Genomic DNA, 27,309 nt, shown 5'->3' with positions numbered 1-27,309 from the left:
GTAGCCTCACCCCAGGTGACAGCTCAGGAGCAAAGAAAGAAGATGCACATCACATAAATGCAGAAGCCACTCTGGCTTAGAAGATCCATAACCCATGGAAACTTCTGCAAGGGAAATGACACTTACAAGAGCCACCTCACTTAAGGAAGCCCGAAGCCAAGGCATCCCCCTCAGGAAGAACTTAGCTCACTTACGGTTTCTTCCTCTCGGATGCAATTAGGCAATCACCAAGCAACGTGCCTAGTAACATCATGGTCACACAACACAAGCAAATTTCTAAGGGAAGAGAGCTAGAAGGTTAACTGAGGGTCAAATTCCATGCAGAAGGGGTAAGTTTTGCTAAACAGCAGTGTGGTGGCATTGACTGTGTACCCAGATTTCTGAATCCTCCAGATACAAGTAGTCTCATTTCTGGCTTCAACAGTGAGACAAAAACATCTAGTCCTGATATTTGGCCCAAATAAATGGCCGATGGGCTTATCAGTGGAAGAGAAACTCCAGGGAGGGAAGAAAATAATCTTCTTATAAGCAGGATGAGGGCATGGAGTCACATTAAATATTAAAAGAGATGTGGCTTTATACATACCCCAAGCAAAGAATCAGTTATATAAAGAAAGAATATGAAATTGACAACCAGTTTTGTATAGATATATTGATACTATCTCTTCCGGAAATAATCTGCATCTCTATCACTTCTGATTTTATAACCTCCTTCCTGCAACTATCCCTTTTACTGTCCTTGGTCATAACAATCTCTCCTACATGAATGGGAATTCTCTAATAAAATATAAGAAAATAGAGCATATTATAAATTAAAATCCAGTTACTGAATAAGTCACAATTTCTCAATTTCTTAAGAATGATAATGCTTTAAGGTCTTCTCACTCCAAATATTCTAGGTTTATACAACTGTTGCTTGTAATTTTTTTCCTTTAAAATATAGCTAATCCTTGAGTCCTTCAGCCCCATTTCTCAGACAATATGTGCAGGAGACATGAACTAATTTTAACTTTAATCTGTGAAAAATGTAATCAAGAATAAAAGTCTTAGAACACTCCCAGAAAAATAACTTTGAATTATCTTCACGTTAGTATTAAAAAACAAAAACACAAGCAAACAAAACTTTATACGTTAATTCAGAAAACTAAAAGCTGGGAGTTACATCAGCATCATGGCAGCATAAGATGTCCCGCTTTTCTGCCTCCACCTTTTAACAACTAAAATTTGGCATCCATCCATGAACAAAAGTGCCTCTATGGAAGTTGCACCATATGCCAAGGGTTCCGGGAGGAGTCTTGCCCACCTATGTATCTGAGAATAGGCAGACAGACCTCAGCACAGGCTGTGGAATAAGCAGGAGCCAGTGAACTAGTCCCAGCTCTTCTCAGCAATGGTTGAAGAAAATCTGGATACTGCTGACTTGGGCAGACACCCACAGACAAGAGAGCCCTGCAGAATCCAGTCTTCCTGAGGAGAGGCTCAAGCACTTTATTGGAGCAAAAATATATATGAGTTTGGATGCACTAGAGAGAGTAAGAGGAACTTTGCCAACACCCTATCCCCAAGGTGGCACAGTGAGAGCCTGAACTAGCCAGTGGCAACCTCTCCCATGGGGGAAAGGGAGAATGATGAGTGTGTGCCTGGCATCCCCAGCTATGCAGGACATTGCTGGAACAAACAATTTCTTTCCCACAGCACTCAGAGCTGTGCAGTGCGACCTCCTTGACTGGGGCAGGCAGGAGATTGAGAAAGAGGCAAATAAGAATATCAGAGGGCATTAAAAGGATGCAGTTCCTTCTGGTTGTGCTCAGGACTCTGGCAGGAAACCTGCCTACCAGCTGCTGAGAAAACCACCCAAGGATCCCTCCACTTGGCCTGCAGGCACTCTTGACACCTCCTGAGTGTTAAACTCACACCTCTCCCGACTCTGCAGCTGGCTCCTTTTTCATGTTCCTTAGTGTGGCAGTAAGAGTGAGTTCTAGTAGATAAGGAGCTCATGTGAAAAAGAGGCCAGGGGTCTGTGGGCCTGTCTAGAAAAGACATACAAGCCTAATAATTCTGCCACAGAGGGAGCAAGAAGCATGAAGCAGGTGTATCCATATAAGGTCAGAGAAAACCCCAGATATAAGCAGGATGAATGAAGAATATATCCCACCTGAAGGCAACCTGAAATGCAAAAACTGCAACACAAAACTTCAAGGAACATGAAGAATCAAGGAAACATGACATCACCAAAAAATCTTAATAGTCCTCCAGTAACCAAACTCTAACAGAATTCTATGATTTACCTGATAAAGAATTCAAAATAGCTGTTTTGTGGAAACTTGATGAGATACAAGAAGACACAGAAATACAATTCAATGAAATCAGGATAACAACACATGAACAACGTGAGAAGATTAACAAAGAGATAAAAATGATTAAAAGAACAAAACAAATTCTGGAACTGAAGAATTCAATGAATAAAATGAAAACTGCAATAGAATACCAACATCAGAATAGACCAAACAGAAGACGGAACAGTGAGTTGGATAGGAACTTTGAAATACGCTGTCAGAGGATAACGAAGAAAAAAGAATGAAAAAGAGTGAAGAAAGTCTATGTGATTTATATGAAAATATCAAATGATCAAATAAGAGAATCACCGGAGTTCTATGAAAAGAGAGGGAGAAGGGGCAGAAAGTTTATTTAAAGAAATAATAGCTGAGAACTTCCAAACCTATGAAGAGATTTGGACATGCAAGTTCACAAAGCTAATAAATCACCCCATTATTGTAATTGAAAAATACCTTCCCTAAGACACACTATAATAAAACTCAAAAATCAAAGAGAGAATCCTAAAAGCAGCAAAAAAAAAAAGGACTGTAACATATAAGGAAGCCCCATTACTCTATCAACTATAGTAATCAAAATAGTATGGTACAGGAATAAAGACTAATATACACAGCAATGGAACAGATTGAGTGACCATAAGTAAACCCATGCATATACCATCAATTAATATTTGACAAGGAAGCCAAGAATACTTAGGGGGAAAAATAATGTCTTCAATAAATGGTGTCAGGAAAACTGGATATTTACATGAAATTGGACTTCTATATTACACCACTCACAAAAATTAACTTAAAATGGATTAAAGACTTAAATATAAGACCTGATGCCATAAAACCCCTAGAAGAAAACTTAGGGAATAAGCTCCTTGACCCTCATCTTGGCAATGATTTTTTGGATTGTAACACCAAAAGCAAAAGCAACAAAAGAAAAAATCAACAAGTGAGACTACATCAAACTATTGATAAAAAGCTTCTGCACAGCATAGGAAACAATCTACAAAATGAAAAGGCAACCTATGCAATGGGAGAAAATATCTGCAGATCATATATTAGGTGAAATATTAATATCCAAAATGTATAAAGAACTCATACAACTCAATAATGAAAAAAAACTGATTAAAAAATGGGTGGAGGAACAATAAATATTTTTCAAAAGAATACATCCAAATGGCCAACAGGTACATGAAAAGACACCCAACATCACTAATCATCAGGGAAACAAAAACAAATCCACAGTAAGATATCCCTCCATACCTATTAGAATGGTTATCATCAAGAAGACAAAAGAAAACAAATGTTGGTGAGGATGTGGAGGAAAGGGAACCCTTGTGCACTGTTAGTAGGAATGTAAATAAATTGGTGGAGCCACTGTGAAAAACACTATGGAGGTTTCTCAAAAAATTTGAAATACCACTACCATATGATCCAGCAATCCCACTTCTGGGTACATATTCCAAAGGAAATGAAAACATAATATTGAAGAGATATCTACAATCTATGTTTACTGCAGCATTATGCACAATAGCCAAGGTATGGAAACAACCTAAGTGTCTGTCAACAGATGAATGGATAAAGAAGATGTGCTATATATATATATATGTGTGTGTGTGTGTGTGTGTGTGTGTGTATGTATATATGTATGTGTATATATATATATATATATATATATAAATCCTGCCATTTGTGACAACACAGATGGACCTTGAAGGCATTATGCTAAGTGAGATAAGTCAGACAAAGACAAATACTTTATTATATTACTTGTATGTGGAATCTAAAAAAGCCAAACTTGTAAAAACAGAGAGTAGAATGGTGATTACGAGGGGCTTGGGGGTGGGGGAATTAGAGAGACGTTGGACAAAGTATACAAACTTGCAACTAGAAGATGAATAAGTTCTGGAGATCTAATGCATAGCATAGTTATTACAGTCAATACCGTATCATATAATTCAAAGTTGCTAAGAGACTAGATCTTAAACGTTGTCACCACAAGAATGAAATAATAATCATGTGACTTGATAGAGGTGTTAACACTATGGTGTTAATCAGGGGATAATCATATTGCAATATAATAATGTATCAAATCAATACGTTGTATATCTTAAGCTTACAAAATGTTAATTACATCTCAAAAAAAAAAAAAAAACCTAAAAGTCTAGTATATCTTTTGAATGGATAGAAAATCATTAAGGCAATATCAAAATTACCCAAGGAGCTAAATTAATACATCTCCTTGCAAGGAAATGATGCACATTAGAAATCTATTCTACTATGTTGGCATATGCAAATAATGAAAACCACAGAAATTCTGTGTTAGTTATAGACCAAATATAAGGAAGTAAGGCAGAGGGAATACTCTTAACATGCTTTAAACATGCAGCATCAATTAAATTGTGGTTATAACTTCATTCTTTGTAGACAACTGGCAGGACAAGGATTCTTGGCAGAATTTCTCACTGCCAATAAAGAACATCATTACATATTATCAGTGTTTGTTAGTTAGGTGGAAAGGAGTTCTAACGAAAAATCATAGTAGGAAATTTCATCAAAATTGACCTTTTACTCTCTGCTTCCCCAGCTCAGTTTCTTGCCATTAGTTACTTAGTTGTTTGAAGAAACAGGATATGGCCTCAATTCACTGAATAACACCATGATTAAAGCTCTGATAAATGGTGTCCAGTAAGATTCTGCTCTTCAGACAGAACAGCCAACATTTAGCTGGATTAGAAGCAGAAATCCCCTACCATGAAGAATCAAAGTGGCCCTTACCATGTTGCGCAGCTTGGCACCTAAAATGATCCCTCAGACAAAAGGAAAATCTACAGGCAGGTTTACACAGATCATCTCAAATACCAACAGGAAAAATTATGGATTAAAATAAGAGGTAAAAGTCTTTTGCAGGTTTAATATCTGCCTAACTAACCAACACATTAACAGAAGGTAGATTTATATGATTAAAAAAAATCACACATGTATATAAACTTTATAATTATTCCATATTTTGAAAATCTATCAGGGCACAAATATAATCACATTTAAAATTTCTCTGTAATGAAAAATAATATAAAAAAAGAATGTATATATGTGTATAACTGAGTCACTTTGCTGTACAGCAGAAATTAGCACAATATTGTAAATCAACTATACTTCAAAAAAAATTTTTTTCCTATGGAAACAACCAAGCACATCTTGCATTCAACTTAAATTAGTTTAAAATCATCTTACCTGTGTAAAAAGTATAAACTGAGCAAATTGCCAGGGAAGCATAAAAGCAACGTTGGAAAGGCAGAGTGCAATAAAATGCTTTTTACTATTGTTCGAGGTCCTTAATGGAGAGAATTGACACCAGTAAGTTTTACTATAAAAGTAGCCTATCATTAAACTGAATGACTAGTTGCAAAATGTTGAAATCTATTGATCCCCTTAACTTTGATGTTAGACAACAAAATATAGTTAACTTTTAAAAGTTCATTAAGAAGAACTTAAAATATTTCGGTTATAAAAATGCTTATAATAAAACAAACAAAATTAGAGCTTTAAATAAAGCATTGTATCTAGTTTATCAGTAGGTATCTTAAACATATAGCACAGGGAATTCGAGTCATTATGTTGTAAACTTTTAATGGAGTATATAATCTGTAAAAATAATGAATCACTATTCTGTATACCTGAAACTAATAAAATATTGTAAATCAACTATATTCAACTAAAAATTTATTTTTCTTTAACTATGCATGACATTAGAAATTTAATACTCCAGCAAGAATGTCAGAAAATAGAATCTGAACTGACCTTGCATACCTCGAGATATTTACACTACATGAGCAGAAATAACTTTCATATACCACCACTTTTATGTTTCAAAAAGCAATGAAGAAAAGTGTAAGTGCTGGTGAAATAATTAGCTAACGACTATGAGAAAAACTTAAAGAAAGAGATTTTAAACAATGACTTTAAAGAAATAATTCTGGAATACAATTAAACTAATGCATATTGAAGTTTAAACCGTCCATTCTGCAATCATGAGATTTATCAGTAACCAATACCTTTTACCACATAGACTTTAGTACCTTTTAGAATATGAAAAAAAGAATGCACACATTTTGTGTAAATTATAAAACTGTAACTCTTCTTTTTATACAGGTTGTATTGGGTTTCCATAAATTCTTGTACTATGGTATATACATTTTCAAAAGCAAAATTTTTAATGATATTGTTTAATAATATCACAAAATTTATCACATAAAAATTTATCATAATATTTATCACAAAATAAATAGAAGTAATTTATTTTTGAAGTAATTTTTAAAAATAGAGCCTAGATTTAGTAATTATAACGATAAGTTGAAGTAATTTTGAGACACTTACAATTCAGCTAGTTTCATTTTATAAATAAAAATTACCTGAGAATCACAGTTAAGATGTACATCTGAAGTACAAGAAATGGATACGAAAAACTTTCCCGGAGAGGTGGTGTCCACATCACCCGAGTAGCCTGAAATCAATAAAATGCTTACCTCACTCTATGTTCCATTGCAATAAACACAATTAATTTAAAAAATCATGGGTGGGCTGGTTTTAGTAATTTTAATACTAGGCTCATTTATTTCTGGATAGCTGGTATAGCTCCTCAGTTTTTGGAGTTCTCTTCCAGCACATAGCCATTAGGTAGAGAGCCATTAACTAGCAAGTCCAGAAACAAGTGAAAGATAGACCAGGTCAAACATACGGACACTCGAAGGACAAACAAGTTGATAGGGTTAGGAGCAGTGAGGATTCTGGGAAAGACAAACCAGATCCACGTTCCAGCTCTTCAGTGATGACCCTGGGCATCCCAGGGCTTTGGGATTTATACATGCTCAGAAAAATATCTAAACAAATGTCACCTAGGGCATTCACAAACACCAAATGTTTACACATGACAAGTTTAATATGTATAGACACCCATTACAAGTAATTAAGACTGTTTCTGAATTTGTGAAATATACCTTTGAAAGAGTTAACTATAAATTTCTAAAAACAACCAGAAGTATTTGGGATTCACTGATATGATGTATGCAATGAAAGTATTAAATTTTCATATAGACTTTAAAACTGTTTCCAAAACATATGGGTGGGAATATTATAAAATTTTATATCAAGAATTCTGAAATTCTAGAAAGAATCTAAACTCTTACAACCTTGCAACAGTCTTAAAATTTATTGCTCTTCTTCCAGGAAACCAAAATTGTAAACCTCAGAAGGTGAGTTACGGTATGTATAAGAAGGTCAACTCATAGTGTCAGTCATCTGGCATACTCAAAGAAAAGGTCTTGTGTTTATACTAATACACTGGTGACTGACAATGTATTTGTTTGCTTTAAGTTAATATTATTTAAGATACTTATGTATAATTTTTATGATTCCCTTGTCTAATTGATTTTTTAAAATTAACCAAGTATCTACCTTTCCCAATAGTAATGGATAGAGACTTCTACCCTATATAATCTGTGCCATAACATATTACACATTTTGCTTCCAAAAACTAGCAGTCAGATTCTTCCACTTTTCTTGGCCATATCCTCAGCATCTAACACGGACTCTGGCACATGTTTTGTACTTGATATTTTGTTGAATGAATCTATCATATTCTAAATAAGTTTCCATGAACTCTTTTTAGGTGGACCATGTCTTATTGGGCTGAGTTAGTAAGTTAATTTGTATTTTGAATTCAGCATTTTGTGTAATTGAAAAGGCAGCATGATGTAATAGAAAGAAGTGAGGTTTTAGAGCCAGAAAGATGTAGAAGAGGAAACCCAGCTTCATCACGGCATGAATGTGGAATCTTGAGTACGTAACTTAACCTCTCCAAATTTCAATTTCATATCTTCTACTGTGAGGATAACAGCCACCTCCCTAAAAAGTTTGGTGGGAGTGAGATAATGTACATAAAGTGCCTGAACTCAACAAATATAGTACTTGCTTTTTCTACAAAATATATGTAACATATATACGTGCTAAAACCAGGCAAGATAGCTCACATCATAAATTCTAATTATTATGTAAAAATGTGGATCAACATGATTAAAACATCAACTTACAACACAAGGTTCTTTAAAATACTGTCAAGTCCTAAGTAATATACAATTAAATACTGTTTTGATGAATACATTTCCTTGTTCCTATATCACCCCTTCTATTTCTACAAATTATTTTCTAGAAAACAAACCTCTCCATGGTTGAAAAAGTAGCATAATACTGTAATTAGACCTCCAAGTTGAGTCCCACTGTAAAAAAAATGTATACAATCAAAATTCATGTAAAATATAGTGAGTTTTTCACAAACTTATCTTAGATTTTAAAATGTCATAGTACTAAACCATATAAAATAACAGTAAAAATTTCAAAAGTACGCATGTAGTTGATGTTTTACTCTTGAACGTACAAGCATACAAAGTGTACATACAAAGTAATCTGAATGTTATTAATTTATATGTAAAATATTTTCTATGTAAAATATTATATGTGAACATAAAATAATTTTTAACAAACAGGCCAGCACTTCAGAGTCTATACTGCATTCTTTGAATATTCTGAGTGGAGGCAAATTTTTGTCATTCCAAATTGGATTTCAGTGACTGAGAGATGAAGAGTCTAACAGTTTCATTTAGCGGTAACTGAACCATCTAAACTACTGCAAATATTCTTTTGTTGAGTCCCAAGAAACAACAATGTAGAATACAAAACTGAGATCAAGGATGGCTGATAATTATCAAAGATTAAAAACCACTTCTTAAAGTTGCCTTTTCTTTAAAGTATTGTTCATCATTATATACACAGCTTCAGACTCTGAAGACAATAAATACTGGTTGAATGACTGAAAAAAGGAAGGAATGAGTTTAACAAAACAAGCAGAGGAAAGCCAATGGGAAGTAATATACCTTTAACAGATTTTCACTAAGGGAAATTCAAAGGACGCACATCAGAAAAGAAGAAATTGAAAGGAGGAAGGTGTGAGAAGCAAGAACAAATGCTGCATATAGAAACTAGGAACATGAGGATAAATCTAAGGAAGATTCGACAACAAAAAATAACAGTGATGACTGCTGTGGAGGGGTACTAGAAGTACTAAATTATGGTAATAATTACAAGATGCTAGGGGCTGTTTTGAAGTAAAGTGTTCTGAAATTCCTTGTACTGATCAAAAAGAAGAGGAAAGATATCAATTAATTTTAGACTTGATCAAGTTAGATATGCATGTTAACATTTTATCATTAACCACCAAAAGAATAGAAATGGAATATCTACCTTCCAAATTAGTGCCAGTGCGGGAGGGTGGCCAAGGTAAGAAATAGAAAATTTTCCCCAAATCCCTATTTCTTTTGTTTCTCATAGTCTCATATGCCATAGTTTCTAATCTCCTCACAGTTTTGGTGACACTTTTATAGCCAACATATGTTATATCTACATATCCTTCTTAAAGACTGGAGCCTAATAATGTATTTGATATTCTAGAACTGTGTAACCAATTTAGAGAAGACTATCACCTTTTGGGTAGCTCTCCCAATGAAAAATACTAACTTTTAAAATGTCTTAGTCTCGTGTAACATTTTCCATATTTGAAAAAAGCATAATAAATACAAACTATTTTTTTTTAAATACTTTTGTATTTGAAGAGTTCAGATCTTTTTAGGCTTCTGAAGCTGCTTATTCTTTTTTTTTTTTTTTAATTTATTTATTTATTTATTTTTGGCTGTGTTGGGTCTTCGTTTCTGTGCGAGGGCTTTCTGTAGTTGTGGCAAGCGGGGGCCACTCTTCATCGCGGTGCGCAGGCCTCTCACCGTCGCGGCCTCTCTTGTTGTGGGGCACAGGCTCCAGACGCACATGCTCAGCAATCGTGGCTCATGGGCCCAGGTGCTCCGCGGCATGTGGGATCTTCCCAGACCAGGGCTCGAACCCGTGTGCCCTGCATTGGCAGGCAGATTCTCAACCACTGCGCCACCAGGGAAGCCCCCAAACTATTTTTTAAACTAGAACATTTTAAAGCCTGTTAACATAATCGAAAAGTAATCCTTTCCCTCAAAATACTGATGAGCTTATGTATTTTTCCTATCTGGCACACATATAGAAAAGTGCATAAAAATTTCTAGATAGCTTATAGAACACTTATAAAGTGGATATTCTTGTATCTACCATATATCATTGAAACAGAAAACTGATCACACCCTGAGACCTCACTTGCCACCCCTTAAGACAGCCACTATCCTGAGTTTCGTGATTACCAATATAACTGCTTCTATATACATATCATACTATCATTTAATCTGTGTTTAAACTTTATACAAATATAAGTATGCAGTATTTTTTAATTTTGTGCATGCCTTGATCCATTCAACATTATATTTGTAAGATTTTTCCATGTTGATGTTTGCAGCTTTAGTTCATTATCATTGTTGTACAGTATTTCACTGTATTAATAAACCTACAATGTGTACACTTCTCTGCTGAAGGACATTTAAGTTGTTTCTAGTTTGGAGCTACTACAAACAATGCTGCTATGTTCTTGTATATATTTTCTGGTGTACATAAAAGAGCTTCTTAGGCATATTTACTTTAAATTGGAATTGCTGAGTTATAAGGTATCTACTATTACTAGATAATGCACACTGTTTTTCCAAAACAGCTGTACTAACTTATATATCCACCCACCAGGGTTAAAAGTTGCCTTTGTCAATCTAGTAGGTGTGAAATGGTATCTCATTGTGGTTTAAATTAGTATTTTCCCCATAATTAATGATGGTGGTCAATTTTACATATGTTTATTGGCAATCTGGAATTCTTCTGGGAAATGTCTATTCATAAGTATTTTGTCCAATTTTCAATTGGGTGGTCTATCTTCTTAGTCTTTGTCTATCCCCTAGAATATAAATTCCATGAGGACAGGGATTGTTTGTTTTGTTTTGTTTTGTTTTCCTAGCACCTAGCACCTAGCTCCCAGTCACAGTAGGCATTCAAAAAATATTTGTCAAATTAATGAATGCAAGTCTGGATACCACATTGCATACATGCTTTGCAGTATCTTTTCCCAGCTTGTGGCTTATCTTTTCATTCTATTATATCTTGAGGAACTTAAATTCTTTTCATCAAATTTATCAGTTTTTTTCTTCACGGCTGGACTTTTGTACCTTGTTTAAGAAATCCTTTCTTACCCCCAAGTTACTGATGATAATCTTCTATATAACATTTTAAACATTTTATAATTTTGTCTATCACATTTGAGTTTTTAATCCAACTAGGATTTGTTTTTCATAAGTTCTGACTCTGCTGTGTTCCATATGATCTCCCCATTATTTCAGCACCATTTATTGAGAAGCCTATCCTTACCCACTGATCTGTAATATCCACTTTGTCATATACCAAGTGTATATCAATGTACATTTCTGCTTCTGGGTTCTACTTTATTCCAGTGATCTATTTGTCTATCTCTATGCCAATATCACATTGTCTTATTTACATTAGCTTTATAATACAGAAATAATTAATGAAGTAAGTTCTCACATTTTCTTCAGGATTGTCTCAACTATTTTAGGCCCTGTGCACTTCTGAATAATTTTAAAATCAGCTTATCAAGGTCAACAAATTTTATCAAGATCACAATTTTTCACTGACTCTGTGCTACGATTTTTATGCTGAAAACTTCCAAAAACAAGGGGTATATATATATTAATCTCTATAGAAACATAAACCTTATGAAAACAGTAATTGTTGAAAGATTAAATCTAGATTTTTCACTTTTAATGTTGTGCAGTTCAAGAATAACACTGTAAAGAAATCTGATGATTCAGTTAAAAATGTATTCTGTTGTCAGAAACAAAATCTGACAAAAGTGTCTTAAATAATATGGATGCTTATTGTATCATTCAACAAGAAAATAAAAGATAAGTGTCTGTTGGCATTGGTTCAGCAGCAGAAGGATGTTAAGGCAGACATATGTGCTATGTTATGGCCTTTCCCTCATGATCACAAAATGACTGCAATAGCTCCAGGTATCACATCCAGGTAAAAGCAGGAAGATAACAGAAAAGGGGCAGCTGAATCTAACCTTTTGTTAGAAGGGCAAATGCTTTCCTGGAGTAACCAAGTCTGATTTCACCTTCTTTTTCACCAGAAAAGCTAGCTCATATGGCTCTCCCAACATGCAATGGAGAGTGGGAAGCAGAATACATGATTGTCATAGTTAACTTCAACCTATCACCTGAAATTGGGCACCCTGCTACCCCAAACAAAATTGTGGTGCTGTTATCAAGAAAGATAGGCAGCCCTCAGAATGGGAGAAAATATTTGCAAATGAAGCAACTGACAAAGGATTAATCTCCAAGATTTACAAGCAGCTCATGCAGCTCAATAACAAAAAAACGAACAACCCAATCCAAAAATGGGCAGAAGATCTAAATAGACATTTCTCCAAAGAAGATATACAGATGGCCTACAGACACATGAAAGAATGCTCAACATCATTAATCATTAGAGAAATGCAAATCAAAACTACAATGAGATATCATCTCACACCGGTCAGAATGGCCATCATCAAAAAATCTAGAAACAATAAATGCTGGAGAGGGTGTGGAGGAAAGGGAACACTCTTGCACTGTTGGTGGGAATGTAAATTGATACAGCCACTATGGAGAACAGTATGGAGGTTCCTTAAAAAACTACAAATAGAACTACCATACGACCCAGCAATCCCACTACTGGGCATATACCCTGAGAAAACCATAGGTCAAAAAGAGTCATGTACCAAAATGTTCATTGCAGCTCTATTTACAATAGCCAGGACATGGAAGCAACCTAAATGTCCATCGACAGATGAATGGATAAAGAAGATGTGGCACATATATACAATGGAATATTACTCAGCCATAAAAAGAAATGAAATGGAGGTATTTGTAATGAGGTGGATGGAGTTAGAGTCTGTCATACAGAGTGAAGTAAGTCAGAAAGAGAAAAACAAATACAGTATGCTAACACATATATATGGAATCTAAGGGAAAAAAAAAAAAAAAAAAAGGCCAGGAAGAACCTAGTGGCAAGACGGGAATAAAGACACAGACCTACTAGAGAATGGACTTGAGGATATGGGGAGGGGGTGGGGTGAGATGTGACAGGGTAAGAGAGTGTCATGGACATATATACACTACCAAATGTAAAATAGATAGCTAGTGGGAAGCAGCCGCATAGCACAGGGAGATCAGCTCGGTGCTTTGTGACCACCTAGAGGGGTGGGATGGGGAGGGTGGGAGGGAGGGAGATGCAAGAGGGAAGAGAAATGGGAACATATTGTATATGTATAACAGATTCACTTTGTTATAAAGCAGATGCTAACACACTATTGTAAGGCAATTATACTTCAATAAAAATGTTTGAAAAAAAAAAAAAAAAGAAAGATAGGCTATCAAATGTAAGTGTCTGCTACAAGTGATATACAATTTCTTTTATTGCTTTCTTAATTTCACATGAACAGAGATGAAAATTAGAAATATTAATACTTTGCTACTAATGCCAACCAATGATCCCCTCTAATGTTATAATAATTTTACACATGATCTAGAGGTACTTTCATTAAAATCTTTGTTAAGGAATCTTAATTAGCTTAAAAAATATCCCCATAAGGATAAAAGAGGGGCCTTTAAGATACTGTTTTAGCAACAGCTCTACTTTTTGGCTGCATATTTGGCTCAGCTTCTGAAAAAATAAAATCTAAAAGTTTCCTACTATTAGTCCATTAATCTTGTTATTTATCCTTTTAATTTAATCAACAAACGTCAGAAAGTCCTTATTATTCCACTGAAAGATCTTTTAATACAGTAGTCTTACCTCAAGTATGCACCATATATGAAGAACAATCCCATCATTATTCCATTTAAAATAAAAATCACACCAACATAAAAGCAAGCAGGGTCTCCCAATCCTTTAAAAAGACACAGATTATTCGGTATTTAATGAATAAATTACTATACAGCAATTGGGCATAATTATCTCAGTGCTTTGTAATCAAGAGCTCATGAATTTGCTGAAAGCTTTGCTGCTCAGACTGCTGCTCTATTTAATAGTTACATTAGTACTTTCCCCATCCATGAGGCATTATTAGTTACATTTATACATTTCCCTATTGAAGTGTTGTTATAGTGTAATGATTAGTTGGTGCTTCATTTTATTTAGGTGATGCTGCTATTGTTCCGTATCTAGAACTGTCTGTAGAGCCATTTGATAAATTACAAGCGAAAATCCATTGCATTAATTTTATCTTTTGCTAGGCTCTAGGATGAGCAAAATACGGCCCCTGACTTCAAGAAGCAGCTTTAGTCTGTATGGGATAAACTGATCCATTATCATGTATAGCCAGGACCTTAATATATCCTGGGTATAAGACAATACATATATATATAATATATTAACGCACACACATAATCTACTAGGTACTTTGCAATCATCATCTCACATAATACTCAGAACAAATCTTTGAAATTACTTGGTATGAAAATACGTTTTTTAATGGTTGAGAAAACAACACAGAAAACTTAAGTAACTTGCCAAAAGTTATTTAGCTATAACTGGTGGAGCCAGGATCTAAAGGCTGGCCTTTCTGATTTCTTCTTCTCTGATCATTCCTTTTCAGTCTGTCCTAGTAACTTCTCATCCTTTTACACACCCCCCTTCAATGTTGGACCACCTTAGGCTCTGTCATATACCTTCTTCTTTTCTCAGTCTGCATATTCTCCTTAAGGAAATTCTTCCACTTCCATGGTTCCAATTATCATCTATATACAGATGACTCCAAGTCTACCTTCAGATGAGAACTTTCTTCTTATTCCTGTAGATATGTATATGCAGGTAGCCACTTGACATCTACACTTTGGGGTCTCTCAGGTACCTCGAATTAATAGCAATTCAAACCTGCTACTTTTAAAAAATGTTTCTTACCACTTTGGAGGGACTCAATTAAGCCAGAAACCCAACAGTGTTACATAAATTCATTCTCCTTCCCCTTCCCTATCAAACAATTACCAAATCTTGTCGTTTCTCCTTCCAGCTATCTCTCAAATCCATTCATTTTCCAGTTACCTTTCCTGCAGTCACTTGCTGAAAGCAAAACAGTTTCCTACCTGGCCTCACTGAATTCACTTTTGTCCTTTACTAGTGTCTTTTCCATGTAACTGCCGAAATTGTGTTTTGAAAATAAAAATCTGTCAAAATTCTTCAATGAATACAAATAAAATCCTTAACTAGTAAATGGTCCTTCATTGTCGGACCCTTGCTTACATTCTAAGCATCATTTCACACCATGTTTTCTTCTCTATCTCTCTGCTCTAGGAAGTCTAGCTTTCTTTCAGTTCTCCCTTGCCTCAGGACTTTGGAAAATGCTGGTTCTTATTCTTGAAACACTTCTTCTAACCCCAGCAATCTTATTTTCCTATTTGTAACATCCACCACAGTTGTAACCGCTAACATCCCTCTTATGTTGCAAACTCTATGAGGGTAAGGCCCCATGTTTACCCAGTTTATCTTGGGGTCCTAAGTGCCAACACTAACCTATCACTTAGTGGCAACTTAATAAATACCATATATGTACATATATAAAGTGATTTTTTCCCATCCCTCAGAAAAGTTTATACCTTCTAAGCTGGTTGAGGCAGTCTCTCAATTCCTTTAGTTTGTACAAAAAAAAAAAAAAAAAAGTCTAATTGCCCTCAAATATCTTCTACCAATGCTGTTTTAGACCATGGTTATAAAGACCATCTGAGGGAATCAGTAAAAATGTAAGGGAAACATGGAAATACAAATTTAGGATATATTCTGAGAACTGAATGTTACTGTACACAAGTCAACGAAAATATATTTATAAAACATAATGTTCTAGAGAATATGAAGAAATAAAGAAAAAACAACTGTGTTATGCAAGTAGATACATGTGATTTCAAATAAGAGTTTCAAGGAACAGCATCATGCTAAGATTGTAACAGTGCTAAATTGCAAACATCTTAAATGGAAGTGACAATTACAGATCCTGGAAAACTTTTAGATGATTCGAAAAGCAGCTCTTTGACAAAGATACTGACGTAGAAGATGTATATGAAGAGTTTGATTAGAACTATTCATGGACTGTGAGAGCACAAAAACAGCAGAATTTCTAAAGTAATCTATTATATATCTGATTTTTAAATATTTATGCATAACTACATTTTTACATTAACTATTTATGTTAACTATTACAGGTAGAACTGTGACTATTTAATCTACATCCTCCAAATTTATATATTCAAGCCACCCCAAAGCTTTTTTTGTACCTTCTGAAATGGAGGAATGACTTATAATCAATATGGCCTTACACTGGAGTATATTAATACTCAAATTAAATTCCAAATTAATACTCTTATTAGCAAGTACATTGCCTTCTCAGAAAATTAAAGGGTAAATACACTTTTAGGTGAATCAGTTCTAGACTGTTTTTAAAGAAAAAAAATCACAGTAGTTTATATTAATTCTTAAAGTGAGTCATAACATTATAAAATGTTTATATAAACATTAATGACAATACAACAGTATTTTAGGAAGAAACATGCCTTCACAGCTTTGAACTTCATTTAGCGGTTCTACTCTGGTCACATTCCAGCAGGTCTTTGTTTCCAGTCCAAATAAATTCATTATTCCCACAAATATGCGATACCAGAAGGCTATAATCACCTACAAAAGATAAAATCAAAAAGATAATAAAGAAAAATTCAATATCTTCTTAATCATAATTTTTCCAAAATACCATTTTATGATGGTTGCCTTTAACATTATAAACTTTGATGAATTTATTTAAATCATTTCATGTGGGAAACAGTCATTTAAAATTTTATACACACACACTAACAACTAAAGTTATGTATTACTGAGTAATGCACATCTGCAAAATTTATGTTGTGATCGACATCTCTGTAATATACTCTTGTAATCAACTCTAACATAATTAATAGTAGCTGTAAAATCAAGCATGAAGTACATAATTATGATAATTAATAGCAAAATACAAAGATTTACATAAGTATTTCATAACATTGCCCTTAGGTCCTTGAACTTATTTTCTTCATAGTCTAAAAACCAACTCATAGTCTATAAAACCAACTGCACATGGAACAATAGCTCCTGTGCCCATTAAAACTCTGACCAAGCAGATTTAATTAACCAGTACTTCCCAACCTGAAATCTACTTTAAAAAGTTTAAAGACAAGGGAAAATAGCAACAAAAAAATTACAGACAAAATGCTCATGCCTGGGAGATTTTTTAATAAATAATTTTATAGATTTGGGAAAAATAATGCAAAATCATTGGGGAAAGAAGTTAAAAAAAGTAAAGAGGAGTTCAAAGGGAAACTAAAAATAACCTAGAACTACTTTTACTATTTTGGTGATCATCCTTCCAGTCTCTCCCTAGGCATAAAAAAAACGTAGCTAGAGTTATTCATTATGTAATATTATGTATTATAAGATGTTAATGTAATATACATCACTAAGCAATGTCATAAACATCTTTTCATATATAATATTATTTACTATTTTATCACTTAATTTTATAAGACTGACATTCTGCTTAAATTTATAACTTCTATTCTTGTGTATTTTTCATACATGTACAAAAAATTTCCACATTAAATGTATGTGCAAATTCTAGAATTATACTCCTTTCTGAGATGTCATTTAATATAGTAGAAAAGCATGACTTTGAAGTCAAAATAGAACAAATGATTCTGACTCTGCAAGGTATGGTTTCTATGGTGTGAAGTAATCCTTCAGCCTCTGAACCTCAGCCACCTCATCTGTAAAATGAGGTTAATATCAATAATAACCATCTTACAAGAGTGATGGGAGATTAGAGCTTATATATATAAGTACTGGCATATAGTAAGCATTAAATGCTTTTGTCTTTTCAAAATACATTGTTTCAAACTTACACTTTTAGATGAGAAATTAATCTCATCTTTAGAAGAGAAATTAATCTTGTGAACACAAAGTATGGACATTTACTTCAACACTTAAGTACTATATAAGGTCGCAAGCAAATGTAAATCTGCATATTGTATCTATGCAATATGCAAATAAGACTGGACGAGTCCTTGTTGCCTGTCATTTACATGCTTTCAAGTTTTAAAAACAAATGAACTACATTACCATGATTACTTGTTCAAAGCATCAAAGAAGCTGAAAACTGTGCAAATTATTCAATAAATATTTTTAATAAGTAAAAAGAAAAAAATTAGCTAATGTTTTAGAGACCATACTGTTGGAAACTAGTGGAACAAGAAACAGAGATGTAATGACATAAAGTTCCAAAAATAACCCAAAACTAAAAATAATACTTATCAAACACTGGAAAAAACGGGCCTAGTCTAATAAGCTAAGTCCTTATCTTATATACACAGAGTAAGTCAACGTTAACTAAAGTTGAAGATTCAACAAATAGGTTTTTTTTTCTTTTTGATTTTTCCATTTACACTAGAATTAGACAGATAATCATTAGAGGAAATAAGGTCAGACTGCCTTTGAAAAGTAAGTTGGGATATAGAGAAAGCTGCTGCAGAAAACTACTTCTTTCATCTTAGATCTTAGGTAGGTCTATACCATACAATTGTTACTACTACAAATTACATTGAAAAGTACTTATAGAAATTTAAAAAAAAAAAGAAAGAAATTTGGGAAACCCATAAGTACTTTGTAATTAAGTAACAATATTTAAGTATCCAATGGATCAAAGGAGAAATCACATGGGAAATTAGAAAATCACTTAAACTAAATGAAAATGAAAAAAAGGTCAATATTTAAATAATGTAAATTTCCTATTCCTACAAGTACAACTAGAACTCCTGCGAATAATATAAATCAAACACAAGAAGACCCTGAAAGGTAGAGGAAAGAAGGCAAACTAGATAGGAATGTCAGGGCCCAAGGAATGACATGGTAATAGGTTCCCTGAACTTCCCCTTTGCCTTATTTTCTCAGGTTTGGAGTTAAAGATACTTTGATACTTGATACTGAAACCAACGAAGAAAGTACCAAAAAATTAAACCACATACTAATATCCCTTATAAAGACAGACGTAACAAGCCCTAACAAAATATTAGCAAACAGATTTCAGCAATATATAAAAATAATTATATGACATGATCAGATGGGGTTTATTCCAGGATGCAAGACTATTTCAGTTATGAAAAAATGAATGTACTCCATCATATTAATGGAACAAAGAAGATAAATTCCATGATCATATCAATTGGTGCAGAAAAAGCATTAGAAAAAATTCAATACCCATTCTGATAAGAACTTACAGAAAAAACTAGGAATAAGAGAGGAACTACCTCAATCTTATAAAGGTCATGTGCAAAAAAACTTACAGCTAACTTTATACTTAATGGTTAGAGACTGAATGCTTTCTCCCTAAGACCAAGAATGAGGCCTGGATGTCCACATTCACCAGTCTTAATAAACATAGTACTGAAAGTTCTAGCCACTGCAATAAGGTAAATAAGAGAAATAATAGACATACAGATTAAAAGAAAAAAATAATACTCTATTTGCATATTAAATGACTATGTAGAAAATCCCAACATATGCATTAAAAAAAAAATACTCCTAGAACTAATAAGTGAATTCAGCAAGATTGCAGGGTAAAAGATAAACATACCAAAAAAATCAACTGTATTTCCATGTAGCAATGAACATGTGGGCATCAATATTAAAAATACAATCTCCTTTATCATCATTTAAAAAAACATGAAATATTTAGGTGTATATTTATCAAAACACATACAAGACTTGTATGCTGAAAACTACACAATGCTTTTGAAAGAAACCAAAGAATACCTAAATAAACAAGCGACATACCATGTTCATGAATTAGAGGACTCAATAGCGAAGAGGTCAATTCTCCTCAAATTTATTTACATGTTTAATGTAATTCTTATCAAAGTATCAATAGAATTAGATATAGAAAACATTCTTGTTAAATACACATTAAAAGGCACATGAACTAGCTAAACCAATTTTGAAAAAGAATGAAGTGACAGAAATCAGTTTACCTAATCCAAGACTTACTGTATAGGTACATTAATCAAGACTATATGGTACTGACAGAGGGACAGACACATAAATCAATGGAAGAGAGCAGGGAACACAGAAATAAACCCATAGAAATATGCCTAATTTATTGTCACATAGGTGCAAAAGCAATTCAATGAAGAAAAGATAGCCCTTTCAACAAGTGGTGTGGAAACTATTGGACATCTATAGGTAAAAAACAACAACAACATAACCTTTACCCAAGTCTCACGTCTCACATCACATAAAGAAATTAATTCAAAATGAAATGGATCACAGATAGAATTCTAATTGCTTTTAGAAAAAACCAAAATATTTAGCATCTAGGGCTAGGCAAAGAATTCTTAGACTTGACACCAAAAGCACAATCCACAAGAAGAAAAATTGCTAAACTGGACTCCATTAAAATTTTAAAATTTTCTTATGCAAAAGACTCTACTTAAGAGGATGAAAAAACAAGGTATAGACTGGGAGAAAATATTTGCAAATCACATACCTGGCAAAGAAGTAGTACCTAGAATATATAAAGAACATCCTAAGATTCAACATAAAAAAAAAAAACCCAATTAGAAAATTAGCAAAAGACATGAAGACACATTTCACTGAAGAGGGTATACAGATAGCTAATAAACAAAAAAAAAGGGGTGTTCAACAACATTAGTCATTAGGGAAATGCACATTAAAACCATGATGATAAATCACTACATTCTGATAAATCAGAATGGTTAAAATAAAAAGTAGTGACAACACCAAATGCTGGAGACCCTGTGGAGAAAGTGAATCACTTATACATTCCTGGTAGAAATGTAAAATTGCGTAACCACTCTGGAAAATAGTTTGGCAGTTTCTTATGGTTTATTCCTTTTTTATTGCTGAATTGTATTCCTGGTATGAATGTACCACAGTTTCTTTAACCATTCACATGTCAAAGGACATCTGTGTTGTTTGCAGTTTTGTGCTACAATGTATAAAGCTACAATAAACGTGTATAGGTTTTTGTGTGAACATAAATTTTAATTTTTCTGGGATAAATGTCCTGGAGTACAATTGCTGGATTATATGGTTTACATCTGTAATTTAAAAACTGGAAATAATTTAATATCCATAATAGGGAAATATACAATTAATTTTGGAATTCATAAAATGGTTAAAATTAGAGAAAAATAAACATGTACATACATTTTCAAAAATTCCAAAATAAAATATTGAGGAAAAAGTTGTAGAGTGATATGTTCAGTATGAGAACACTTATGTGAAATTACAAAAACACATAAAACAATCCTTGAAAAAAGAACTGGATGGATATACACATCAAATTCACAATAATGATGCTTGCGAGAATGGGAAAGGAACAAACTTAACTGGGAAGCAGAACAAAGATGACTTTAACTGTATTTATAATGCTTTATTTATTTTAAAATATCAGAAGCAAAAACGATAAAAGAATAGCATTTATTTATTGTAGGTGGTTGACCACACATATTTGCACATTATTCTCTAGCTTCTGCAATTTTAAACATTTTAAAATCAAAATAATAATAATTTTTAAAAGCTATAAAATATGAAGAAAGAAGTAAAAAGACTTTTTAACTAATCTGCTGGATTCTGAGATAACTCAAAAGTAGTTCTTACCATGCTGTCAAGTCAGCATTTACCTTCAGAGTTCACAAATTGAATCTACTATATTTTTTCTTCCTTTTTCCGATTTCTAGAATTTGAAGACTATCATAAAGTTCATACTTCTTTTAGTATTGGGAAGTATTCATAGATTTCTAGCTATATAACTAAATAAATCTTGCCTTATTAATGTATCCCCAAGGTCACTATTCTACTCGTCACTGTCACTGTCCCTTCAAATGATCAGTATGCCCATCCACACGGTCTCTAAAGCCAACAGATGCAACTGACAAAGGATTGATCTCCAAAATACACAAACAGCTCATGCAGCTCAATATTAAAAAACAAACAACCCGATCAAAAAAATGGGCTGGAGGCCTAAATAGACATTTCTCCAAAGAAGACATACAGATGGCCAACAAACATATGAAAAAATGCTCAACATCACTAATTAGAAAATGCAAATCAAAACTACAATGAGATATCACCTCGCACTGGTCAGAATGGCCATCATGAAAAAATCTACAAACCATAAATGCTGGAGAAGGTGTGGAGAAAAGGGAACCCTCTCGCACAGTTGGTGGGAATGTAAATTGATACAGCCACTATGGAGAACAGTATGGAGGTTCCTTAAAGAACTAAAAATAGAACTACCATATGACCCAGCAATCCCACTACTGGGCATATACCCTGAGAAAACTGTAATTCAAAAAGAGTCATGCACCACGATGTTCACTGCAGCACTATTTACAATAGCCAGGACATGGAAGCAACCTAGGTGTCCATCGACAGATGAATGGATAAAGAAGATGTTGTACATATGTACAATGGAATATTACTCAGCCATAAAAAGGAACGAAATTGGGTCATTTGTAGAGACATGGATGGACCTAGAGACTGCCATACAGAGTGAAGCAAGTCAGAGAGAGAAAAACGAATATTGTATATTAACACGTATATGTGGAATCTGAAAATATTGGTATAGACAATCTTATTTACAAAGCAGAAAAAGAGACACAGATGTAGAGAACAAATGTATGGAGACCAAGGGGGGAAAGGGTGGGTGGGATGAATTGGGAGATTGGGACTGACATATATACTATTGATACTATGTATAAAATAGATAACTAATGAGAACCTACTGTATAGCACAGGGAACTCTACTCAGTGCTATGTGGTGACCTAAATGGGAAGGAAATCCGAAAAAGAAGGGATACATGTATACATATAGCTGATTCACTTTGCTGTACAGTAGTAACTAATACAACATTATAAAGCAACTATACTCCAATAAAAATTTTTTAAAAAGAAGCTATTGTACTTATATTTGTATCTATTTTGCTTTTGCCCTGACATTACTTTTCATCAAATCATTCATTTATTGCATTTTATAAAAACAAGGAGGTAATTTGATGAACACTGATTAAAGAATGCTTCAATAATATCTTCCCATAACATTTTCTCTGCTGATATTTTGTAACATATGGTCTTTGTAAATATTGCAGTAGCCATGTACTGCTTTTCACCGAGACTTGCTTGTGGAAAAGAAGAGGAATTTAACAGGATATATTTATGCTAGAATTAGAAAATAATAGATTGAGGTTTAAAAAAAAAATAAAGCCAACAGACCATCTCCATCAAGAATCCTTCTTGGCTCCTTCCCATTTGGCCTATTACGCTGGTCATTAATTCCATACTAAGGTTCTATTCTTTAAGTTCATGTGAGCATAATTTCTGGGGTTTTTAAATTTAGGAGAGGAACTTTTGATACACTGCTCAACTGTAAGGACACATACAATCACTAAACTCTAAAATCCCCTCCTTCCTATAATATCATTGTGCTTACTATTTTTATCTGATAAAGAAGAATCCCTCTACAAATATTTGTCCCCAAATATTGCTTACCTCTGGATAAAGATGGAAGCGTTTCACTGTATTAATTACAAGGGGATATTCAGTGAGCCTGTCATTCATAATCATCCACAGTCCTTCCAAAAATGAAGGTGCTTCAATAATGGTTTTGAAGTAGGAATAATAAAGTCCCTTTAAAAAAGTACAAATTGTCAATGTAAGTAAAATTTGAAAATATTTATTCTTATAACTCTTTTTAGAACAATTTACTCTGAAAAAAAGAAAAGGATAGATAATAAGACTACCTAATTTCTCCTCGCTAGTGCATTCTTGGACGCAAAAAAGGCATACATTTTCAGGTTATCACTATACTATTCTTTCATATTTTCTGTAGGTTTGAAAAAGAGTTAAAGGGATGGTTAAACATTTTAAGGAGCTTTTCCAACCACACCTTAAAATATGTAAACAATATATTTTTAATTTTACCAAGCCTGATTTTACCCCCACATTATGAGATGCCTGGAGGTTGAGATCTGATGATTCTGGCACAGAGATGACTTCACGTCCTTGTACATGTAGAACTTTGCATAGAGAAAATTACTTCTTTTTCTCCAACTCTTAAGAAATAAGTGACCACAAGAGCATTAGATGGAACTTTGTGCTTTCATCTTACTTCCTAGTTCCATCTCTGCACAAAGTGAAAGCTAACTAAATGTGAACTGACTATTGTTCATGACACAAATGCTATGTCCTGAAAAAAGGATTACTTTTCCAGCATGTGGAATAATGATTTTATTAGGTTACTAAAAGTGCTGTTTAGTTAAATTCCAAAGATTAACAAAAGCATGTTGTTTCACATTACTTCATCAATTTCCTGCTTTCCTTCCTAAAAAATAAAGGGCCACATAGTTGGTAATACATGCTCCCTCAAAAACATTAAAAGCAATTTTCAACCCTACACTCATTCCTGCTTCATACAACTATAGGTACTTTATTTTTGATAGACTAAGCAACAATAGTGACTATTAAAATTAAAGATCTAGGGGGCTTCCCTGGTGGCACAGTGGTTAAGAATCTGCCTGCCAATGCAGGGGACACGGGTTCGAACCCTGGTCCGGGAAGATCCTACATGCCACAGAGCAACTAAGCCCGTGCGCCACAACTACTGAGCCTGCGCTCTAGAGCCCATGAGCCACAACTACTTAAGCCTGGGTGCCTAGAGCCCGTGCTCCACAACAAGAGAAGCCACCGCAATGAGAAGCCCATGCACCGTAACGAAGAGTAGCACCCGCTCGCTGCAACTAGAGAAAGCCCGCGCGCAGCAATGAAGACCCAACACAGCCAAAAATAAAAATAAATAAAATAAATTTATTTTTTAAAAAAGTATAAAAAAAATTAAAGATCTGTTTTAGCTGATGTCTGAAAAAGCATTTACTCATAATTTTGATTAGTAAAATAAGTTCATATAAGGATTTTCCCTTTTGCTTATGAGAGAAACAAGGCAATACTACAATGAAAAGATATTTAATATGCATGTCTATACTTACATAAATAGAAAACATAAATTTTTATTAATAACAGTTATTATTTTGGGGCCAGATACTGTGCTATGTGCTTCATTCATTTTCGTCTTCCTTCATTTTCAATAAAACCCTGTAAGGCTGGCATTATTTCCAGTTAACAGATGAGACTTAGAATCAAAGTCAACTTACTAGCCATTACGCAAGAAAGCACAGAACTGCTATCTGAATCTAGCGATCTGTCATCAAAGCCCAGACTCTGCCGCAGCTATGCTCTTTATTTAATAATATTTTATATCCTGTCTTTGGAAATACCTATAATAAAAATTCAAATGCCATACAAATGCTAACACACTCAATTCTTCAAAGCTTTAAGTGGCTATACGGTGAAACTTAAAAAGCAATGGCTGAGATACCTAGAGTAGGCAAATTTATAGAGACAGGAAGTAGAATAGAGGTCACCAAGCAGCTAGGTAAGGAGTGAGTGTGAGTGGGGAGTTAAGTGTTTAGCAGGTACAGTCTGTTTGGGATAATAAAGTTCTGGAGATGGATGGTGGTGATGGTTGCACAACAACGTAAGTGCATTTAATGCCACAGAACTGTATACTTTAAAATAGTTGAAATGGTAAATTTTTCTAATTTTTTTAATTAAAATTTTTTATTTTAATTTAGCCACAATTAAAACCAAAAAACAAAAGTAGTGGCTAAACAGTCAGGAGAGCCAGTTTCAATTCTTCTCTTGGCCCCTAACTAGCTGATCTGGAAGACAGTCCTGGTCTCTCTTAATTGTAAATTTCTGCAATTCTGGCATTCTTTTTCCCATTTAACCCCCATAACAATTATGTGAAATACATATGGTAGATAGCATTATCTCCATTTTATAGGTTAGGTGTCAAAAAAACAGAAAGCATTATATCAAAAGTTGTCTCTTAAAAGAAATTGTCTTGAAATCAAGAGAGCTAAAAAAAAATTTAAAGAGCCAGATAAAACATGGGATCTCCCAACTCCACCGTAAGAGAAAGCAATTTCTGATCATTTTGGTAGCCCTGTATCACTTCTTAAACCTTGTCTTTGTTTTCCTTCTTCCTCAGCTATTATAATTGATCTTTATTATCTTCAAAAGGAGTCTGCCTTAGGAGAGGAGGAGAATGAGGTAAAAGAAAAAGAATCCTGAAACACTTTTTTTGTTATATATGTTTTATTTTTTAGATTCCATACATAAGTGATAAAATAGAGTATTTGTCTTTCTCTGACTTACTTCACTAAGCGTAATACTCTCTAGGACTACCCACGTTGTTGCAAATGGCAGAATTTCATTATTTTTATGGTTAATATCCCATTGCATATATATATATATATATATATTACATCTTCTTTATCTATTCATCTGTTGATGGACACTTGGGTTGCTTCCATATCTTGGCTATTGTAAATAATGCTGCCACGAACATTGGGGTGCATGTATCTTTTCAAATCAGTATTTTTGGGGTTTTTTGGATATGTGCCCAGGAGTGGAATTGCCGGATCATATGGTAGTTCTATTTTTAGTTTTTTGAGGGATCTCCATAATGGCTGCACTGATTTACATTCCCACCAACAGTGTACAAGGGTTCCATTTTCTCCACATCTTCAGCAACATTTGTTATTTGTAGACTTTTTGATGGCAGCCATTCTGACAGGTGTGAGGTGATATCTCATTGTGGTTTTGATTTGCACTTCTCTAATAATTAGTGATGTTGAGCATCTTTTCATGCACCTGCTAGCCGTCTATATGTCTTCTTTGGAAAACGTCTATTCAGGTCTTCTGTCAATTTTTTTAACTTTTTCTTTTATATTGAGTTGTATGAGTTGTTTATGTATTTTGGATATTAACC

At 33.8% G+C, this 27,309-nt stretch overlaps 1 protein-coding gene across 1 annotated transcript in view; it reads right to left on the bottom strand.

Moving 5' to 3' along the window:
- Window positions 1–27,309, bottom strand: part of DPY19L2 (dpy-19 like 2) — an 86,439-nt gene that overhangs the window by 53,244 nt on the left and 5,886 nt on the right. Inside the window, exons 4-9 of the mRNA XM_057549977.1 lie at window positions 23,970–24,107; window positions 16,934–17,054; window positions 14,187–14,280; window positions 8,542–8,599; window positions 6,737–6,828; window positions 5,559–5,658 (exon numbers count right to left, since the gene is read on the bottom strand). Coding sequence (XP_057405960.1) covers window positions 5,559–5,658; window positions 6,737–6,828; window positions 8,542–8,599; window positions 14,187–14,280; window positions 16,934–17,054; window positions 23,970–24,107 — 603 coding nt within the window. The remainder of the gene's footprint in view (window positions 1–5,558; window positions 5,659–6,736; window positions 6,829–8,541; window positions 8,600–14,186; window positions 14,281–16,933; window positions 17,055–23,969; window positions 24,108–27,309) is intronic.

Source organism: Balaenoptera acutorostrata, chromosome 7 (assembly GCF_949987535.1).
Source record: "Balaenoptera acutorostrata chromosome 7, mBalAcu1.1, whole genome shotgun sequence".
Taxonomy (NCBI): Eukaryota; Metazoa; Chordata; class Mammalia; order Artiodactyla; family Balaenopteridae; genus Balaenoptera; species Balaenoptera acutorostrata.
This window is presented reverse-complemented; position numbering and strand designations above follow the sequence as displayed.